The 17319-nt window shown below is 39.0% G+C and overlaps 1 protein-coding gene across 5 annotated transcripts; it reads left to right on the top strand.

Annotated features, from left to right (window-relative positions):
• The first annotated feature begins 6301 nt into the window (after positions 1 to 6301).
• On the top strand, positions 6302 to 13735 carry irx6a (iroquois homeobox 6a). Of its 5 annotated transcripts, none has more exons than XM_061701830.1 (7): positions 6302 to 6663; positions 7549 to 7870; positions 8758 to 8867; positions 9087 to 9382; positions 11088 to 11735; positions 11812 to 11923; positions 13338 to 13735. In XM_061701830.1, exons 1-7 carry the CDS (start codon positions 6650 to 6652, stop codon positions 13339 to 13341), a joined length of 1506 nt encoding a protein of 501 aa, XP_061557814.1. In that variant the 5' UTR covers positions 6302 to 6649; the 3' UTR covers positions 13342 to 13735. The 5 variants fall into 5 exon arrangements, with proteins under 5 accessions (XP_061557814.1, XP_061557797.1, XP_061557777.1 ...); XM_061701813.1 differs by having other exon boundaries at positions 7499 to 7807; XM_061701793.1 differs by having other exon boundaries at positions 7499 to 7870.
• The last annotated feature ends 3584 nt before the right edge of the window (positions 13736 to 17319 follow it).

The following is a 17319-nucleotide window of genomic DNA, read 5'->3' as shown; positions in this document are numbered from 1 at the left end:
GCCCCATTCAATGACTACACCCGTCATAGGGCCATATGAAATTCTAAGTATAGTTCAGTTTGGGTGTAAAACACAATGGTATAGCTTGGCAATACCGCGACTGCCGTTGGAATGCTGGGTCTTGCTTATGATTATTTCCCAGAAACTTTTTTTTTTTTTTTTTTTTTTTTTTTTTATGAAAGCTCCCGTGCATTTTTAAATGACTTTCACATCAAGTTAACTACAGTACTGTGAAACAACTTAACTGATAACAAGTGACTACATACCAGAGATGGGGACTCGAGTCATTGTGACTTGACTCGAGTCAAACCAAGTCACTACTTGACAAAAACAAAAAGACTTGAGACTAAACTTAGACTTGACAATCACGCATTACAGGTATTTGTTTTGCTCTAATTTAGCCCTTTGTATGGCTCCAAAGAAACTGAAACGTACTTAGCGCTAAAAGTACCACCTTCGTGACAAACATTAAAATACAGTAGCGGAGGAGGCTCCTCGGAGTGTTCATTAAAAACTGAAACAGAGGTTCTTGTCCTATAATATTAAATATTTATATTAATACTTAAAATCATTGTATTATAAACCACTGTAACATTATGCACATTTTGAACATTAATGAAAGAAAAGTGTACTTATATTATGATTAAATTAAAGGGTATTGTAAGTTAAAAATTGTACCTAAATGAAAGTTTAAAAACAAAAAATTCTTAAAAGATTAAATACAAACTATTGTATTAATTCATTCATCTTCCATAGCGCTTCTCCTCACTTGGGTCGAGGGCGTGCTGAAGCCTATCCCAGCTGACACAGAGTCGGGGTCAAAGGTGGGTAGTAACGCATTACATTTACTCCGTTACATTTCCTCAAATAACATTTTCCATGTACTGTACTTGTCAGAGTACTTTACATGCACCGTACTTTTTACTTTTACTTGAGTATTTATGTGAAGAAGGATCGATACTTTTACTCCGTTACAATGATTGACATGCCGTACGCTACTTTTATTTATTCATTCTTGCGTGTGTGCGTCTATTTTTAGACTCCATCTACGACTTCCGCTGCCCGTTGCTCCAATCAAACGGGATAACTCATGTCAATTGACTCCAATTCACCAATCAGACGACACAAGGCAGTCACATGAAGGCGCACTTAGCGCTCAAAAAAGGACTCATTTTGGGGGGGGGGGGGACAGCCGGGCGACTGTGTTTATTTTACACACTCCAGAAAACAACAGCTTTATCATGCGGCTCTTAAATTGTGACTGCCCAAACTTGGATATTTAAGTCCACTTCCAACTTGAGAAAACACCTGGCAGTAAGTTGCAGATGTTTCTATTGTTGTTTTGGCAGTGGATATGGCAACATTAGCACTATCCCAATGGTGTCTCACTCGCACACACAATCACAACTATGTCTGTTCAGCAAACAGCTTCTTCATTAAGTCATTTAAGTGAATAAAGCAAGTAATATTTCTGTAGGGCCCAATGTACGTGTTGTTGTTTTTTGGCAGTTAAAAACTTAATTGGTGGCAGGTGTGTGTCGACTCCCATATATTATTCATTCATTAATCTTCCGTTCTGCTTATCCTCACTAGGGTCGCGGGCTTGCTGGAGCCTAACCCAGCAATCTTCGGGCGAGAGGCGGGGTACATCGTGAACTGGTCGCCAGACAATCGCAGGGCACATAGAAACAAACAACCATTCACACGTTCACACCTATGGGCAATTTAGAGTCTCCAATTCATGCATGTTTTTGGGATGTGGGAGGAAACCGGAGTACCCTGAGAAAACTCACGCAGGCACGAGGAGAACATGCAAACTCGACACAGGCAAGGCCGGATATGAACCCGGGTCCCCAGAACTGTGAGGCAAATATGCTAACCAATCGCTCACCATGCCATGCCAAACTATTGTATCAAAAGATAAATACAACTGCATTGAACTGAGGTATTTTTATGTTTTTTTTCATGTAGCACCACTGAAATCCAGCATACCATTAGTGGTGCTAGTGCCACACTTTGGGGCATATTCTCCCGTGTGCTTAAGTCAGAAAAGGCATGCAGCTCCGCACTTCTCTGGCTGCGCTGATTCTCCCCAGCCACTTAATTAGGCCATGGGTGGAGCAACACTGGAATGTGGGCATTCACTGTCAGATCGAGATGTGCGTGCATTTTGTCATTGACTTAAGCAACTTAAACTGTTGTAAGTATAACGCCCTGTGAAGGTGAAACATCATATTGTACTTGAAGTTGGGAGGCAGTTACAATAAATCCCATACTATGTGAAAGAGACCCCAAGAAAGCTATCATATTTGAACTGCTAATGTAATAGTTTTTTCAGCTTTTTTTTACTTAAAGGTTGTTTTTTAGAAAGGTAAATTAGTATGACAACAGGCTGGCCAAACAAATTCCTGTGGGGATGGCAGTGATTTACGTGGTGGTTTTTTTTGTGTTTTTTTTTTTAAAGCCGAGCCATGCAGCCATCCTCGTACAGTACACACACCACCCTTATTTAGTGTTACCCTTAATTTTTTACTAGAGAGCTGTCCAATTCCTTCTTTTAACTTTTGTTGGTAACCTAAATTAACTAATCTGGCAAAGAAACTATAAATCTACTCTGCAAGATGCTGTGGTACGTCACCCTGAGCCTCTGTGAGAGCTGTGGCCGTGTGCAAATGATTGACACACTATTGCGTCATGCCTCCTGTCTGTACAGTCTCCGACTGGCTGTTTTTGTTGCACCATGCCCAGTTGTAAACTAATAATTAAAGTTGAAATAGAGGCATAAGATGGTGCCAGACAGGGAAGCTTGTTCGAAATATTTTTTAAATAATATTCTACTGTCGGGTCATATGGATAGTTTTAACATATTTGACAAATGTTTTTTGTGGGTTTTTTTTTTAAACTGAAACCTCTCCCTTTAGCATAAAGCCACATTTAGAGGCTTTACATAAACCGGGTTGAAATATTGAAGAAAAACTGTATTTAATGGTATGTGGATTCATAATAAACAAATTAAAATTTTGAATTGATTACCTAAACATAAAGACATTGAAATTGCGATCCGTTGCCACATCATGAACCTTTAAACGTGCTCTTGTGTGATTATGAGGTCATCAAGTCCAAACACACAGGCGTCTGAGAATTAAAATTTTAAAAAAGTGTCATTGTGAGCATGTGACACATTGCAGAGAGAAGGGCACAGTGGTCAGTCTGCCATTACGATTAGTGTTCATTTCAGCCAGATTCAGGGAGACGTACGCTGACTGCTGGGCATGCATTATGCATGAGTGTGTCCATATGCACTTGGGCACTCTTGTATGCCCTTGTAGAAGTGCATCAACCACCATAGCGAGCAATTACATTTCGTTGCTGCGTAATTTTTGATGTTACGCTGCGTAAAGCACATAAGATGATCCTGTATTTCTCAAGAAATCAGACTCATTCCTCTGTGGTATTTTTGCTCTTCCGCCACTATAAACCTGTATGTCCACATTTTTGTAATTTTTATTTATCAGATCAACGAAGTCAGTCATGAACCCTGAAAACCCACGAGGGCTAACGCATTGTGAATGAGCCTTACTTGTCCCACAATGTGACGTTACGGTCAAGTTTATTGAACTCTCAAATAAAGTGTACCAGGGTGGTTCGCCTCAACACCTGAATTTGGTTCCTGCTCAGCACCCAAACAGAAATACTTAAACAAATATTACATGTATTGCCATGACATTGACATATAGAGTAAATTAATGACTAAGAACACAACTGACACAAACTAACTGAAAATAAATCAAATGTACTCTTATGATCCCAATGAACCCCCCAAAACTAACCAGTATTCTGTTTTGAGTTTCGATTCTAACTTAGGGATGCCCCACTTTCGGGGTACCACAAAAAGTACTGCTTTTGGAGCCTTGACACTTGACTTTTATTCTTTTTAAAGTTTACCTGTGCACATTTGGTCTTTGAAAAGTTAAGCAAAAGTCCAATAATTCTTCCTATAGCCGATACTAGTGTAGACTTGACCTTGAGGGTCAGAAATTGACCCCTACTACATATGAGTTTCTGACTGTGCGCGATAGACATTAGGCAAAATACTTGGTCTTTACTCGTCGGTGATTAGTACGTGACATTATTTAAAGTGCTAAGTTTTGAATATGCAGCAGACTTACAGTAACATGACACCTTTTTTTGCCATTGCACATCACATTAGAGATGTAGAGGTTGATAAAAAAAAAAAATTATATCACAATATATTGCATCGGTATCTCTTACAGTCTGGTATTGAGGCACCAAAATAACGTTGCCATCCGATGTCGTTTATATTTTAATATGTGGTCTTAATGGTGAGTCTGCTCCCCAACTAAATGTTAACTGGAAAAATTGGATTGGTTTATCCATTGGATAAAATGTGATTAATAAAAAGGGTAATATCACAAAATGTGGCTCAAAATAATGATACGTTTTAATTGACACTGTCAGAGAGGTATTCATCGAACAAACCTGTGGTTGTAGAAATGCCGAGCAACACACTGAGAAACGTGACTAATATGTTAACACTCGTTATGCCTCACAAGAAGTACAAAATATTAGAAAACATTTAGGAAAAACAATGCAATTCTACACATGCCAACTACAACCACAATAACAAACTTATTGTTACACCAACACTTCTCATATGGTGTCAAAAATAAATAAATAAGAAGAAATTTTATCCTTACAAAGGCTCATTGGACATTCTGGTGTACCTAATTTTGTGTCCCTGTTTGTGTTCTTGTCAAAGGAGATCTTTAGTCCTTCTTGGAGGTGACTCTTCAGTGCCCCCTGAAGAGAGATTAGTGTAACTGCAGGCCTCACCTCAGAGAAGGGGGAAGGGGGCCGCCACACGTCAGTCACGGTCATACCCATGGGACTCACTTTTTTATTGACAAGTCCACGCTGTGTCTCACAACGGTGGCTCACGTGATGCCAACTCATGATCACAGTGCGTGCGAGAGAGGGAAGATCTTTGTTTACTAGCGATAGTTAGTTAATAAAGCTTAAAATGAGTTCTCCTTTCCGTCGGTGTGAGCATCGTCCATTTAAAACGGACTCTCATCCAGCCCCACCCCTAATAATTAATTAGACTGTCTTAAAAAAAAAAAATCTCTCAGATTTCACACCTAAGGCATATTTTCACTCTGTTACTTGTTGGTTAAACAAGGGGCGTGGAGCTATTTGTTAATTGATACAATTACGCAGGCGGCGCGTAATGGGCACGCAAGTCTCCAGGCGCACATCAATCACTGCTCTATTGACCTGTCCAAAAATAAATAAATAAAAATAATAATCCTACTGGGGGCGGGGGGTTCCCCTCTCGCTAATAAAGAGCCAGAGGTGGAAAAAGAAGGGGGGAATGGTGCATGCTGACATTCGGAAATATTGTGAATATGTTTTCAGTATTCTTGTTTTAAAGAGAAGGCATTCATAGACGTATTAGAAACAGCTGACAGTATGATGCAGTGCAGTTGTATATCATTGCAAACTACAAAATAAAAAAAACTACATATTTTGTTTTAATCTGTCTAATAGAGAAATATAAAAAAACAATTATTCTGTGATAGAACTCTAATGAAGCCTGTGTAGTGAGGAAAGTATGTTTTTTTTGGTCACTTTAATCTTAAAGAACATATATAAAAGCGTTGACATTAATATTTCCAATATAAAGTTGTAAGACATAATGGTTGATTTATTGTCACAATTCTGTAAATGCGTCAAGTATTATACAAAGAGCTCTGTATGGTGTAGTGCATTTGCAAACTTCAACTATATCACTTCAACTTCATCTATTTTTTCGCTGTCAATGAAAGAAAAAAAAAAAGCATTTCTCTTATATTATGTACGAAGTATTATATCTCCTTGATGAAGGCTGCCCTTCTGTCTAGGGGCTGATAATAGTGGGAAGAGGGGACATTTTTTTATTTTTTTGGGGGAGGGGGGGGGGATTTGTTCACAAATAAATATTTCAGAAAAAAATAATCCACGTGTTTTTTTTATGTGCGTATTTTATGAGACTTTTAATGATAATGAGTGAGAGTGAGTAATATGTTGCCATGGCGATTAATGATGCCCTTTTGAATGTGTGCACCTTAAGGAGGGAGAGAGAAAAAAGCACAGCCTTGTATTGGACGCGAGCGGCAAAGACTTGATCCCCATTCCTGGTACACACCACCGTGGCGTTTCGGGATTACAGTGACGTCACGTCGCTACCCTTGCATGGGTGAATGCTAAAGAACGATAGAGGCACAAATAATAGCACAAGCACAGTCCATATCTTGCAAGTCTTACGTTATCCTTTAAGCCTCCTTCGCTTAACATAACATCCCCCCCCCCCCACTAATGACGCTTAATTTCATTTCTCATCAGCCCCTCGGAGGGGATTATTCATTCGTATAAAACAATCCGCAGCAAAGTCTCCCCTCCTATATGGGCGAAAATTCATGTATTATTGAGAGGGGCGAAGAGAAAGGCCGTGCGTGCGTGGAAATGCGTGGAAGAGCGCGGATTTGAAGTGGAATCGGGAGTCATCGATCCGGGCTGCACGAGGAGGAATTTTTCCTGATGGTTACAAACGAAGGCGCGATGTCTTTCTCCCAGTTTGGATACCCTTACAATGCAACTTCACAGGTAAGACTTTTTCCTCACTTTTTTTTCCCCCCCTCATAAAATATGACTCCATATTTCCTTCACTCAACTACTTCTGTTATTAGAAATGTGTGATTTTATTGACTGTTCCCACCCTCTGTGTGGTGCTTTTGTTGTTGTTGTGTCAAATATTGACACACACGCTCTGGTGTCCAATAACACTGAATTATGAATGAACTCACGTGTCGTCGTCTTTTTTTCTTTTTTTTTTCCTGGTGACAAAAGCGAGATTGATGTCACCCTGCGTGGCGCGCCGTGTGTAATTACGCACATTTCTGACGAAAAAAAAAAAAAAAAAGGCCAAAATGATTCAGGAAGTGCATCAATATAATCATAACACTCCATTTTATGTTTGGAATAAGAATTTTGATGGGAAAAGTTAGTCACTGGAGAGTTTTCTGCTCTTTATTTAACCTCAAATGCAATATCAACACTTACATTTTTACATAAAAGGGCTGGTTACTTTATAGAGTTACTTCATAAAAAACAATTTAAAAGTTCCCTTTATGTAAGTTTACACCAGCCGGGGAAAAAAATAACAATAATCACCCAGAATTTATGTTCAATTTAATGTCCAACTCCTCAATAACGTGTCACGTATTAATAAGAACTGTCAATGAAATGGCACAAAGTAAACGTTGTCATATATCAAGAACTGTCATAAAAGTGACTTACCTCAAACAAATAGAATTCTTTCTTTTTGTCCTAAACTAATTGACAGTCATTTTGCTCTTAAGTTACTTTTTCTTTTGCAGACTTTTTGAAGACTTTATAAGACTTGTATCCGATTGCCCTGTCCATCATTCTCTCTGTGCAGTTTTTCGTGTCGGCAAACCCCAGTACGACTTGCTGCGATTCGATTTCCAGGTCGGTGCCGGCGGACGGCTCCACCGGGGGAGCCCAGACCCCCGCAGCGGTAGCCGCGGCCGCCGCCGCCGCAGCCGCCTCCTTCTGCTGCCCCGCGCCCTACGAGAACCGGCTGCTGGCTGGGAGCCGCACCGAGCTCAACGCGGCTGCCCTGGGCGTGTACGGCTCCCCGTACGCGGCGGCGGCTGCGGCCAGCCAGAACTACGCCAACTACTTCCCCTACGGAACAGACCCCTCCGCCGCCATCTACTCCTCTCTGGTGGGCTCACCTCTGCCTGTTTTGCACGCGCCCGAGAGGGGGGAAGAAGGGAGGGAGACGAGGGTGGGTGAGATTGGCTAAATCGATTGAATCAATTTGGCAAATTATGTGATGACAAACTCTCAAATGCACCAACCAGTCCTTGTTCTTCTCGATAGAAACTTGTTAGAAATGCAAAAAATGTTAATGTTAATGAATTAGAAAGGATCTTTTTTAAGTTAAGAATATTTGAAAAAGATTTTAGGTGGGCAAAAAAAAAAAAAAAAAAAGAGTCAAGCAAAATCTAATCAAATCATTTTCTTTAAAGAACTCAAAACTGTGCTCAATTGCCCAAAAAAACTAAAAGCTAGACAAGTTATCACTAGGCTGTATCATGGTAACTGATCTATTGAGAAAAGGTGATATTATTATTTTTTATTTTTTATTTTTCTTTCTTTAATTCTTTTGAAGCTCCACCATTGGTGCTGGAAGTTCTTAAACCTCTCAAAGATACTGTTGTGAAAAAGTTCATCCTTACAGGTCTTCAACTTTAATAAGTAAAAAAATAAGGTATACTGTAAATTAATGTATGTAAAGAAAAATTGTTTGTCCTCAAGTCTTTTTTAAATTAATGAATAACTGATATTCTTAGTTTTCCATGCTAACTATAATTACACAATTTGACATAGTTTCACATCACATTATTATTAGGCTGTATCAAGGTACAGTAACTAAATTAACTGTGAATATTTATATTCAGTCTTATACATGCTGCACACTACACCCTAAACCGATATTTTGGGGGAATAATTTTACTGCAAATGATAATGTAATTTTTCAAAAATTGTATGTGTTCACAAGAACCAGATAAACTCGATAAACACTCGGGGATGGTTGCTTTTCTAATTGAAAATTGTGTGTTTTAAAAAGTTGCCGAAAAAAAAAAGAAACGTTTTTTTCATTTGTGGCAGAATCCACAGTACGACATGAAGGAGAGTGCGGGCACTTTGCACTCGGGTATCAGTCAAACGGCTGCGTACTATCCCTACGATCCATCGCTGGGCCAGTATCAATATGACAGGTGAGGTTTATGCTCCACTTTATGTCCACTTTGTGTCATTTGAGCTCAGCTGGGCGCGCTTGCCAAAATCTGCTCCGCTTCCACTTTTCATTAGCCAGCCACATTGAGGTCAACGGTCATGGTGTTACTCTGATACCTGGCTTCAAATCTGGTGTATATCGATTTCAAACATCAGAAGGTGTTATGTGCTATCCTTCAACCGAATGTCCGTGTGTACAGATACGGGACGGTGGACTTTAACAGCACAGCCAGACGAAAAAACGCCACCCGAGAGACCACCAGCACCTTAAAAACGTGGCTGTATGAGCACCGCAAGAACCCGTACCCCACCAAGGGCGAAAAAATCATGCTGGCCATCATCACTAAGATGACACTCACCCAGGTCTCAACTTGGTTTGCCAACGCTCGCCGGAGGCTCAAGAAGGAGAACAAGATGACGTGGTCGCCCAAGAACAAGGCCGGCGACGACAGGAAGGACAACATTAGCAAGAGCGACCACGACTGTCTCACCAAAGGTTTGTCCCACACCATTGTGTTTATCTATTCAATTTAATTTTCCAGTCTTTTTTTGGAAACATAAATAGACAGGTTACATTTCGGTCACTACATGCTACAAAACTACATAACTAATTTTCATATTTTACTAGACCAGCGGTGCAATTTTGGGATAGATCAAATCATTTACTTTCACATCAATCGCATAAATGGTATAATCCCATCCTGGAATAAAATTGGTACTGTCAGTCGATTCATACATATTTTTTTTCATGAACAAAGAAGTAACAAATTAGGCTTACTGACAAATTGACAGACAAAAACACAAATTTTCACTCTCACCATTTATCGTTATAATAGAACCCAATCCAGAATGATCACCGTAGAGTCCCACCTACCTAATACTTTGTTAGATTTATATCATCCTAAATAGAACAGGACGTAGTCTATTAAATGATAAACAAAACAAAAACATTTTGTATGTAGCACCCCCCCCCCCCCTCCCCCGTTATTTAAGGAATCTATTTTGTCTTTTTACCGTTTGTATTATAACGGAACATTAAACCAGATGCTAATGGTAGAGTCCAATCTGCCAAATACTAACGTCTTGCGTTAACCCCCATGAAGCAGGCCATGGCTAACAGATGAAAATATGCAGTTCAACAATTATTTTTACTTTTTGTTGGAGGAATGAATTTTCTGTTTTCGCTGTTCGAGTTATAAAGAAAATGTCCAGCCCCAGCATGCTAATGGTAGGGTACGTCTACGTAATATGAATATCTTATATCATCGTCTGTAGACCAGGAAGTAACTAGCTAATTAATGAATGGGAAAATATGCCAGTCCAGAATTTGTTTTTCTCTTTTCACTTTTTACAGTTCAAATTCAACCCTGTCCTAGAATGCTAATGGTAGAGTCCTTTCTATTGAATATAAATGACTTGGGTCATCTTCTATGAACCAGGAAGTCGATTGCTTAATCTTGGTGAAGATCTGTACTTGAGGACACAGTTTTACTCATCTTGGATGTTTTCTACTGATTTAGATACAATTTTGGATTGAGAAATTTGTTTTTTTGTCAGTTCGTCCCCCATTATAAATCACTATAAGGTTAGATATCAAACCAGTACTGTCAATCATTCGTAAACCAATTAAGTCAACCTCCAACAACTAGTAGCCTGCTGCCAATAAAATGAAAAAGTAAAAAAAATCCACACTTTATTTTGTAAGCAGTTTGTTATTTATTTTATTTTTTTATCGATGTTAAATTCAAGTATCAATTACCGTGCATGCCACTGCTAGGCATGCACTCGAAAACCTGAGGAAAATTGTGTTTTCATGCAGATGGTCTTTTTTTTAAATACCAGTGGAACCTTTTTAGACCCAAGAGTTGCCAACAACATTTCAATACCTGCACATATATGAACATAAAGTGCCCCCCCCCCCTGCATATTTGTGGTTAAGCATTTGTGAATTCACGGATTGGCAGATTTTTTTGCTTCGTTATTCGCTGAAAATAAAAATAAAAATTGTGCTCAGCCACGGCCAAAGCAGTAAAAGTATTACTTTGGCATCTTGGTGCCAATGAACTATGTTGAAGTGCTTTGAGGAGCTTCAATTTGACCAAAGTAGTACTTTGCTGCCAGCTTGTGGTATCTTGGTTACAATGCATTATGTTGAAGTGAGTGGAGGAGTTTCATTTGCTCTAACTTTTCATTTCTTGTAGATTCCAATGAGTGTAAGGAAGAAAAAGATTTGCATCTGAGCGATTTGGATGACATGGATGAGGATGAGTGTGACAAGCTGGATGGCGAATGTGAAAAGGTGGTCTTAGATGAGGCAGTGGTGCTTCCCGTCTCTCCCCACAAGAGAGAATGCACCTCTGAGCTTCACTTGAATGTGTCCAACAGCTTCCACCACGCCTTCCCCTACGCCATCAAAACCGCCTTCCCACCGCTTCCTGCCGACTTCCTGGATCCCGTAGCGTCCAAGACCACGTCCACCACGGGAACCTTGACCCTCTCTCACTTTGAAGCGTCAGACAAGCCTCGGATTTGGTCTCTGGCGCGTACGGCGGCGTCGGGCGTCATCTTGAGCCCGCAGCACGCCTCCGAGCTCAGGACGAGCAACCCGAGCGGGGACTGCCACCTCCAGAGGTTGGCGGGTGCCCCCGGTGTTCCTGGTGGACAATGCGGAACCATGAGAGGCCTCCAGGAAGTTAATAGCGTCTCTGGTGTTGTGAACCCTTTTCCTGAGGGTCCTTCTTTGCACTCCAAAGTCTACAGCCCAGGCAGCTACAATCACAAGGGTCTCCAGCTGCACTGTCCGTCCTACGCTGCCCTTACAGATACATGCCAATACTCCAATACTGAAGGTATGTCTTCTTTAACAACATTTATGGACATTGAGGGAAAAAAAGCCAATTTCTCAGGTGTATTATTTTGGGGGAGGATGTGCAGGATTCGCTGGCGCCAAAGCAGCAGAGGTGTCATCAGACCTCAGCCAAGCGTGTGCGACCTTGCAAGATGACAAAGTCACAGCGTTCAGGCCCGTGATGAAAAGGTGAATACACACACGGGAAGCACAATAGAATCACATATAAACTTGCATCTCAGCAAATTTGAATATTGCGGAAAGCTTATTTCAGTTGTTCATTTACTTATAAAAGTGAAACTCATATACAGTACTGCGTAACCTTGACTTACGAGTTCCCCAACTTGTGAGTTAAAAACACTTCCAAGAAGCATGGAACAGATGCTACCACTGAACTAACCACATGGTAAATGGCCAATCCGAGTTGGAGTCAGAGCTCCTGATGCAATCACTTGGCCACGCCTTTTAAAGGCACATATCAGCACACAAATACGTCTGTGTGTGTGTGTGTGTGTGTGCGTGTGTCTCCCATCTTAAAAACACTTTATAAAACCATTTTATTTATTTACATGATCTTTTAGTATGTTTAAATATTGATATTTTACAATGCCATTTTGCTTTGTTACAAAAATAATTATAAATGTTTTGGCCGGGCTGGAACAGATTCATGTTATTTCAATGCATTTCACTGGGGAAAATTATTTGATATACTGAATAAATGTAGTTATGAGCTTGGTCAGGAAACAAATTAAACTTGTAAATCAAGATTTATATAGAGTCACTAAACAGATTGAAATATTTCAGGATTTTTTTTTCCATAATTTAAATTATTACCAAAACCCACAACTCATCATCTTAAAAATAGTATAGTAATAAGAAACATTGAAAATTATATATAAATTAAGAATGAATTGTCCTTCTGAAAGGTACGTTTCTTTGAGAAAAATGAATCTGTTTAATATGAGTTTCATTTTTTTAATTCAACTACTGGAACCAATTAATCTCTACCATATTCTAACCTGTTAAGACGCATCTGGAGCTACAATAAGTTTAAGACTGTCCCTCATTCACTTACTGGACATTTCATGAAGCACATCTGTGCAATATATCACAAAGTGAACAACGGTCAGTTTTGTTAGACACTGTCACAGCGGTACAATGGAACCACTCAATTTGAATTGTTTCCCATAGGAAACTGGAAAAAGACAATTCCGATAGCTTTCCAAGTGCTGTTTGAAGTAGCATGTTAACAATTCATAACAGTCAAAGAAGTGTAAAAACCAGTCAGCCCCTGTTAATATCGTTAAGATAATGACAAAGGCTGTGTCGTATTCTCTGTCGAAATCGGGAATGGGAAAATTAGATATAAATGTATGCAAATGGTTATATTAACATAATAGGATATTGTTATATTGATACCTCACTTAGAGTATCTTCGTAAAGGCCGGATTTCTGCGAGAGCACTTCTTTTGGATCGCATCTGATTGCGCAGGTGTACCTAATGAAGTCATTTCTAGGTCCCGCGATATTATCACAGCTGAAATCCACTCCAAACACATGCTGCTGTCATACTTGTAATTTTATTTTTTTTCTCCCCCTTTAGATGAATGGAGACCGTACAACAAGTAGGAGGTTAATTATGCACTAATGGGCGTAGAGGCCTCAGTGGGACACTTGTGAGCACTGCATGTTGCAGTCAGAGCTATCAAACTGTGGAACATTTTGCACAACTTTTGTTTTTTTATGGTGTGGAAGACTTTATGCAAAAAAATCATACATATGAGGATTTGTGTGTGGCAATCATGTATCGTTGCAAACCAATTTATTTATTTGTCTATTTATTGTTCAGCGTGTTCTCTGTGTGCCCCTTAACCGTTCTGTTGAAAATGTGAATTGTGGCGAAAAAAATGGTTGGCGATTAAGTTAAATGTTATGTGTTGTTATTGTGTTAAAATGTGAACTTTTTTTGTTGTTGTCCTTTTTATTAAAAAATGCATTTTTTCCAAGACTTGTTTGTGTGTCGTGGCTATTTAAAGAGCTGAGGGGTAAGGGGCGAGCAATGAAACATGGAGGATGCAGATTTGATCAAAGTTGACCGCCCCCGCTCGATGTGCGTGAGCCAAATCCACAAGTCGAAGAAGAAAGGCGTCGTCGGCGTGGTTTAATCACCGATGACGTGGATCGCTTTGTAGCCGGAGTACGGCAACGCATGCTGAATGATGGCGCATCCCCCATGTGCTGCTCTAACTTGGCATTGTGTTCATTAAAAGGTCATTTGTAGCATCAATCCGTTCACACGGCCCATCAGTGTTGCTTTGATTGGGCTCGTTTGCTTTCAGTCCGTTTTGTTATGACTAACTAGTGGAAGATTATGATTTGTAAAAGGATGATGACAAGATGAAAAGTTTTTATCCTAATGGTACGGCAGAGGGAGGTGGCACAGTGACCTCGTGGTTAAACAACGCTTGTCAAACCTTTTACACCAAGTACTACCTAAAGATATATTTAGCTCTCCAAGTATCAATGACCAACATTAAAATACAGTAGTAATATAGGCACGAGACAGATTTTTTTTTAATCCTAAAAAGTATATTTCATATTATTGTAAGCCACTGTAACATGATGTACAGTTTGAACACTGTGCTTAATAGAGCTGTACCGTTACAGTTCGGGATGAATACATTAACCATTATACCTCTAGTGGGTGTGACTATTTGATACAATAAAATGAGAGTTTGGACCAATATTTAAGTCATATATTTCCAGAAAAAAATTTATTACTGATTATCTAATAATTAAAAAAGACAAAATGACATTCAACTTTTCACATCAACGTATTTGCCGAGAATCATTACAACCGTGGGGAGAATCATTCGAAGTCATTTAGGATTGAAGTTTTCATATTATTCGATAGAGTCCATTTCGAGGTGCTGTGGTGGTCATCTCGGGTGTCCTTGGCCATGGTAAATCCTGCCAAAATAGATGAAAATGAGAGGTGGGCCAGGAGGCAATAAATACATGCGATTACATGATGATGGGATACTCAAATGTAGCTGATAAACAGAGAAAAAAAATTGAGAGGTCACCTGTGGGTAGGACACATTCATTTAAAGCAGGGGTGGGCAAAATGCAGCATATGGGTCATAGTTTACATTTTGATTTAAATATAAGAAAACAACAACAAATAATGTAAAATTATTTGGTTTTATTATTAAGCCAAAGTAATGCATTTTTTTGTGTTCTAGCATGACTGTGCCCCAATGCATAAAAGCATGCTTGGGTGCGTTTGGTGTGGAAGAATTTGAGAGCCTTTACCTCAAACCCCATTTAATGAAGATGGCCAACAAAACTAAAGGTGCATTTGTTTCATATGATCCTATAGATGCTAATGTATTTATACATGCTGAGTGTGTTGAAACTCAAATGTTCAGTTGACACTGAACATAGCAGCACAGCATCTCCTGGTCTTTGAAAATTAAACATTTTTGATGCTATTTTCACCTCAAAAAGGGTTTTTTGCACAACTATATGCTTTGTGGGAGCAGTTTAAGGGAAGCCCGTTTTTCTGTGCCCAGTGCACAAAGCAAGGTCCTGAAAGCATGTCGTGATTAACTGGGTGTGGAAGAACGAGAGCCTTGATCTCAAACTTCGTCAAAAACCTGACCTTGTATTCCAAACAGCATCACACGTGCATTTCTTTGATGATATGCTAAACTACTCAACTAACTACTATATCTAAACATAAAACAAAACATGAGAGGTGTCGTGGCTGGTCCACCAAGTCCATAAACCACTAAAGGCAATATAGGGTCTACACGGTAACAAATGTCATGCAGCCCAATGAGTCTGCATGTGGTGTTTTAAAAACAGATAAATGATATATGGTATAGACACACATACTGTAACGCAGAGAATATATTTTATGTCATTTTCTTTGAAGAACAAAACAAAGACAAAAGACTGAGAGATCTTAAGCAGATGCTTGAGAGAGGGTACTGGGGGATGAGAGGTGGGGGTGGGCACAAGGGAGTGGGGGCACGTTATTTGTCCGACATGTCTAATCTGAGGTCAAACATGAAATCTGTAGTAAACTTCCATGTTTCGCCTTAATAAGTTCCTTAGGTAGCCTCAGCGTGGATGGGCAAATCTCCCCAATACACGTTCATCTTGGTGAATTACATTTTTCATTGGGAAGGGGAGGGGGAGAAGAATGGTTAGCAACAGGGAAGTTGGGTGGGGGTCTCCACCCTGCATAATCCAAAACAGATTTCCCATAATCTGAGAATGAGGCACAAATATGCAAAAAGAAAAACAAGCGCGGGTAAACATGAATGCTTAAATAGGTTTGACAGAATTATTCATCTGTGGCCAACAGCCCACCACCATGTAGCCCACCCTGCTGAGGTCATTGATCTTTTGTGGGTGTCATAAACTGTGCTCTTTTCCAGTGTCATGGATCACACTCTTACACTGTACCCTTGTTGATTTTGGGAGAATATTAACATTTCTCAACACCATACCCTGCGGAAGTCAGTCCTGAGAACAAGAAGCTGAAAGACCATCGGTGAGCAAACTGTGGCTCGTGGGCCACCTGAGACTTTACTACTACAAATGTTTGAAATTTACAATTATCAAGAGACCTTTAATATTTTTATGCATTAATTGTTTTTTTTTCCATTAATCATTGATAAAATAATTCGTTTGGTATTGGTTAATAATCAAATAAAATAAAAAAATATAAAATAAACAATTTCACTTATATTTAACATTTATTTTATTAAATAATTGGTTAATGAATTATAATTACATTAATTATAAATATCCACCCATCCATTCTCTGTAGCGCTTATCATAACCAAGGGTCACAAGGGTGCTAGCCTATCCCAGCTGACTTTGGGCGAGAGACGGGATACACCGTGAACTGGTCGCCAGCCAATCGCAGTAATTATAAATGATAAAAATAAAAAGGTGTATGATGTTTTATTGTTAAATTGATGAAGATACATTTTTTGTTTTTATTTTCCCATTTTTGTGGTTTATTTATTTAACAGACTCCAAAACTAACACAGTTAGTAAACACAGTAACATACTCCAACTGACCTGATTTATTTGTTACATGGTGAAAATGTACATATTTTAGGGGTCCTGAATAGCATTATTATGTTTATTTTAATCATAATAATGGGCTTAAAAAATGAAAACCATAAATATATATATTTTTTAAATGTTGCTTTATTCATAATTACCCATATTTTAAAACTCAACAGCCACATGAAAAAATATGCAAACCTAAAACAAATAAAAAATAACTCCACTAATATTAATCACGATAGTTACAAAGTTAACTAAAAAAGGTCAAACGTTTCATAAATAAAAATACACTTTTGTTGGTTTAAAGTTACAGTTGAAAAATCAATAATTACATTTGCAATTGTTATGCATTCACCATAACAATACATTTTAGAAAGAAATTGTAATTTTTGTTTTAGATTGCCTTGTTTTAACAAAAAATATTAATATAAAGTGTGTTCCTTCTAGGCAGCACATTGGTCCATTATGGGTTAACTTCTGACAAAGTGCTGTAA

This window comes from Phycodurus eques, chromosome 2 (genome assembly GCF_024500275.1).
Source record: "Phycodurus eques isolate BA_2022a chromosome 2, UOR_Pequ_1.1, whole genome shotgun sequence".
Lineage (NCBI taxonomy): Eukaryota > Metazoa > Chordata > Actinopteri > Syngnathiformes > Syngnathidae > Phycodurus > Phycodurus eques.
The sequence above is the reverse complement of the archived record's forward strand: the minus strand, read 5'-3'. Positions and strand labels throughout refer to the sequence as shown.

What these genes read in the sequence shown, in the direction of transcription:
- irx6a (XM_061701793.1), top strand. Translation starts at nt 6,598, where the DNA reads ATGGTTACAAACGAAGGCGCGATGTCTTTCTCCCAGTTTGGATACCCT. An exon ending in CTTACAATGCAACTTCACAG is followed by an intron (nt 6,664 to 7,498) that starts GTAAGACTTTTT and finishes CTCTCTGTGCAG; the next exon opens with TTTTTCGTGTCGGCAAACCC. An exon ending in CCACGACTGTCTCACCAAAG is followed by an intron (nt 9,383 to 11,087) that starts GTTTGTCCCACA and finishes CATTTCTTGTAG; the next exon opens with ATTCCAATGAGTGTAAGGAA.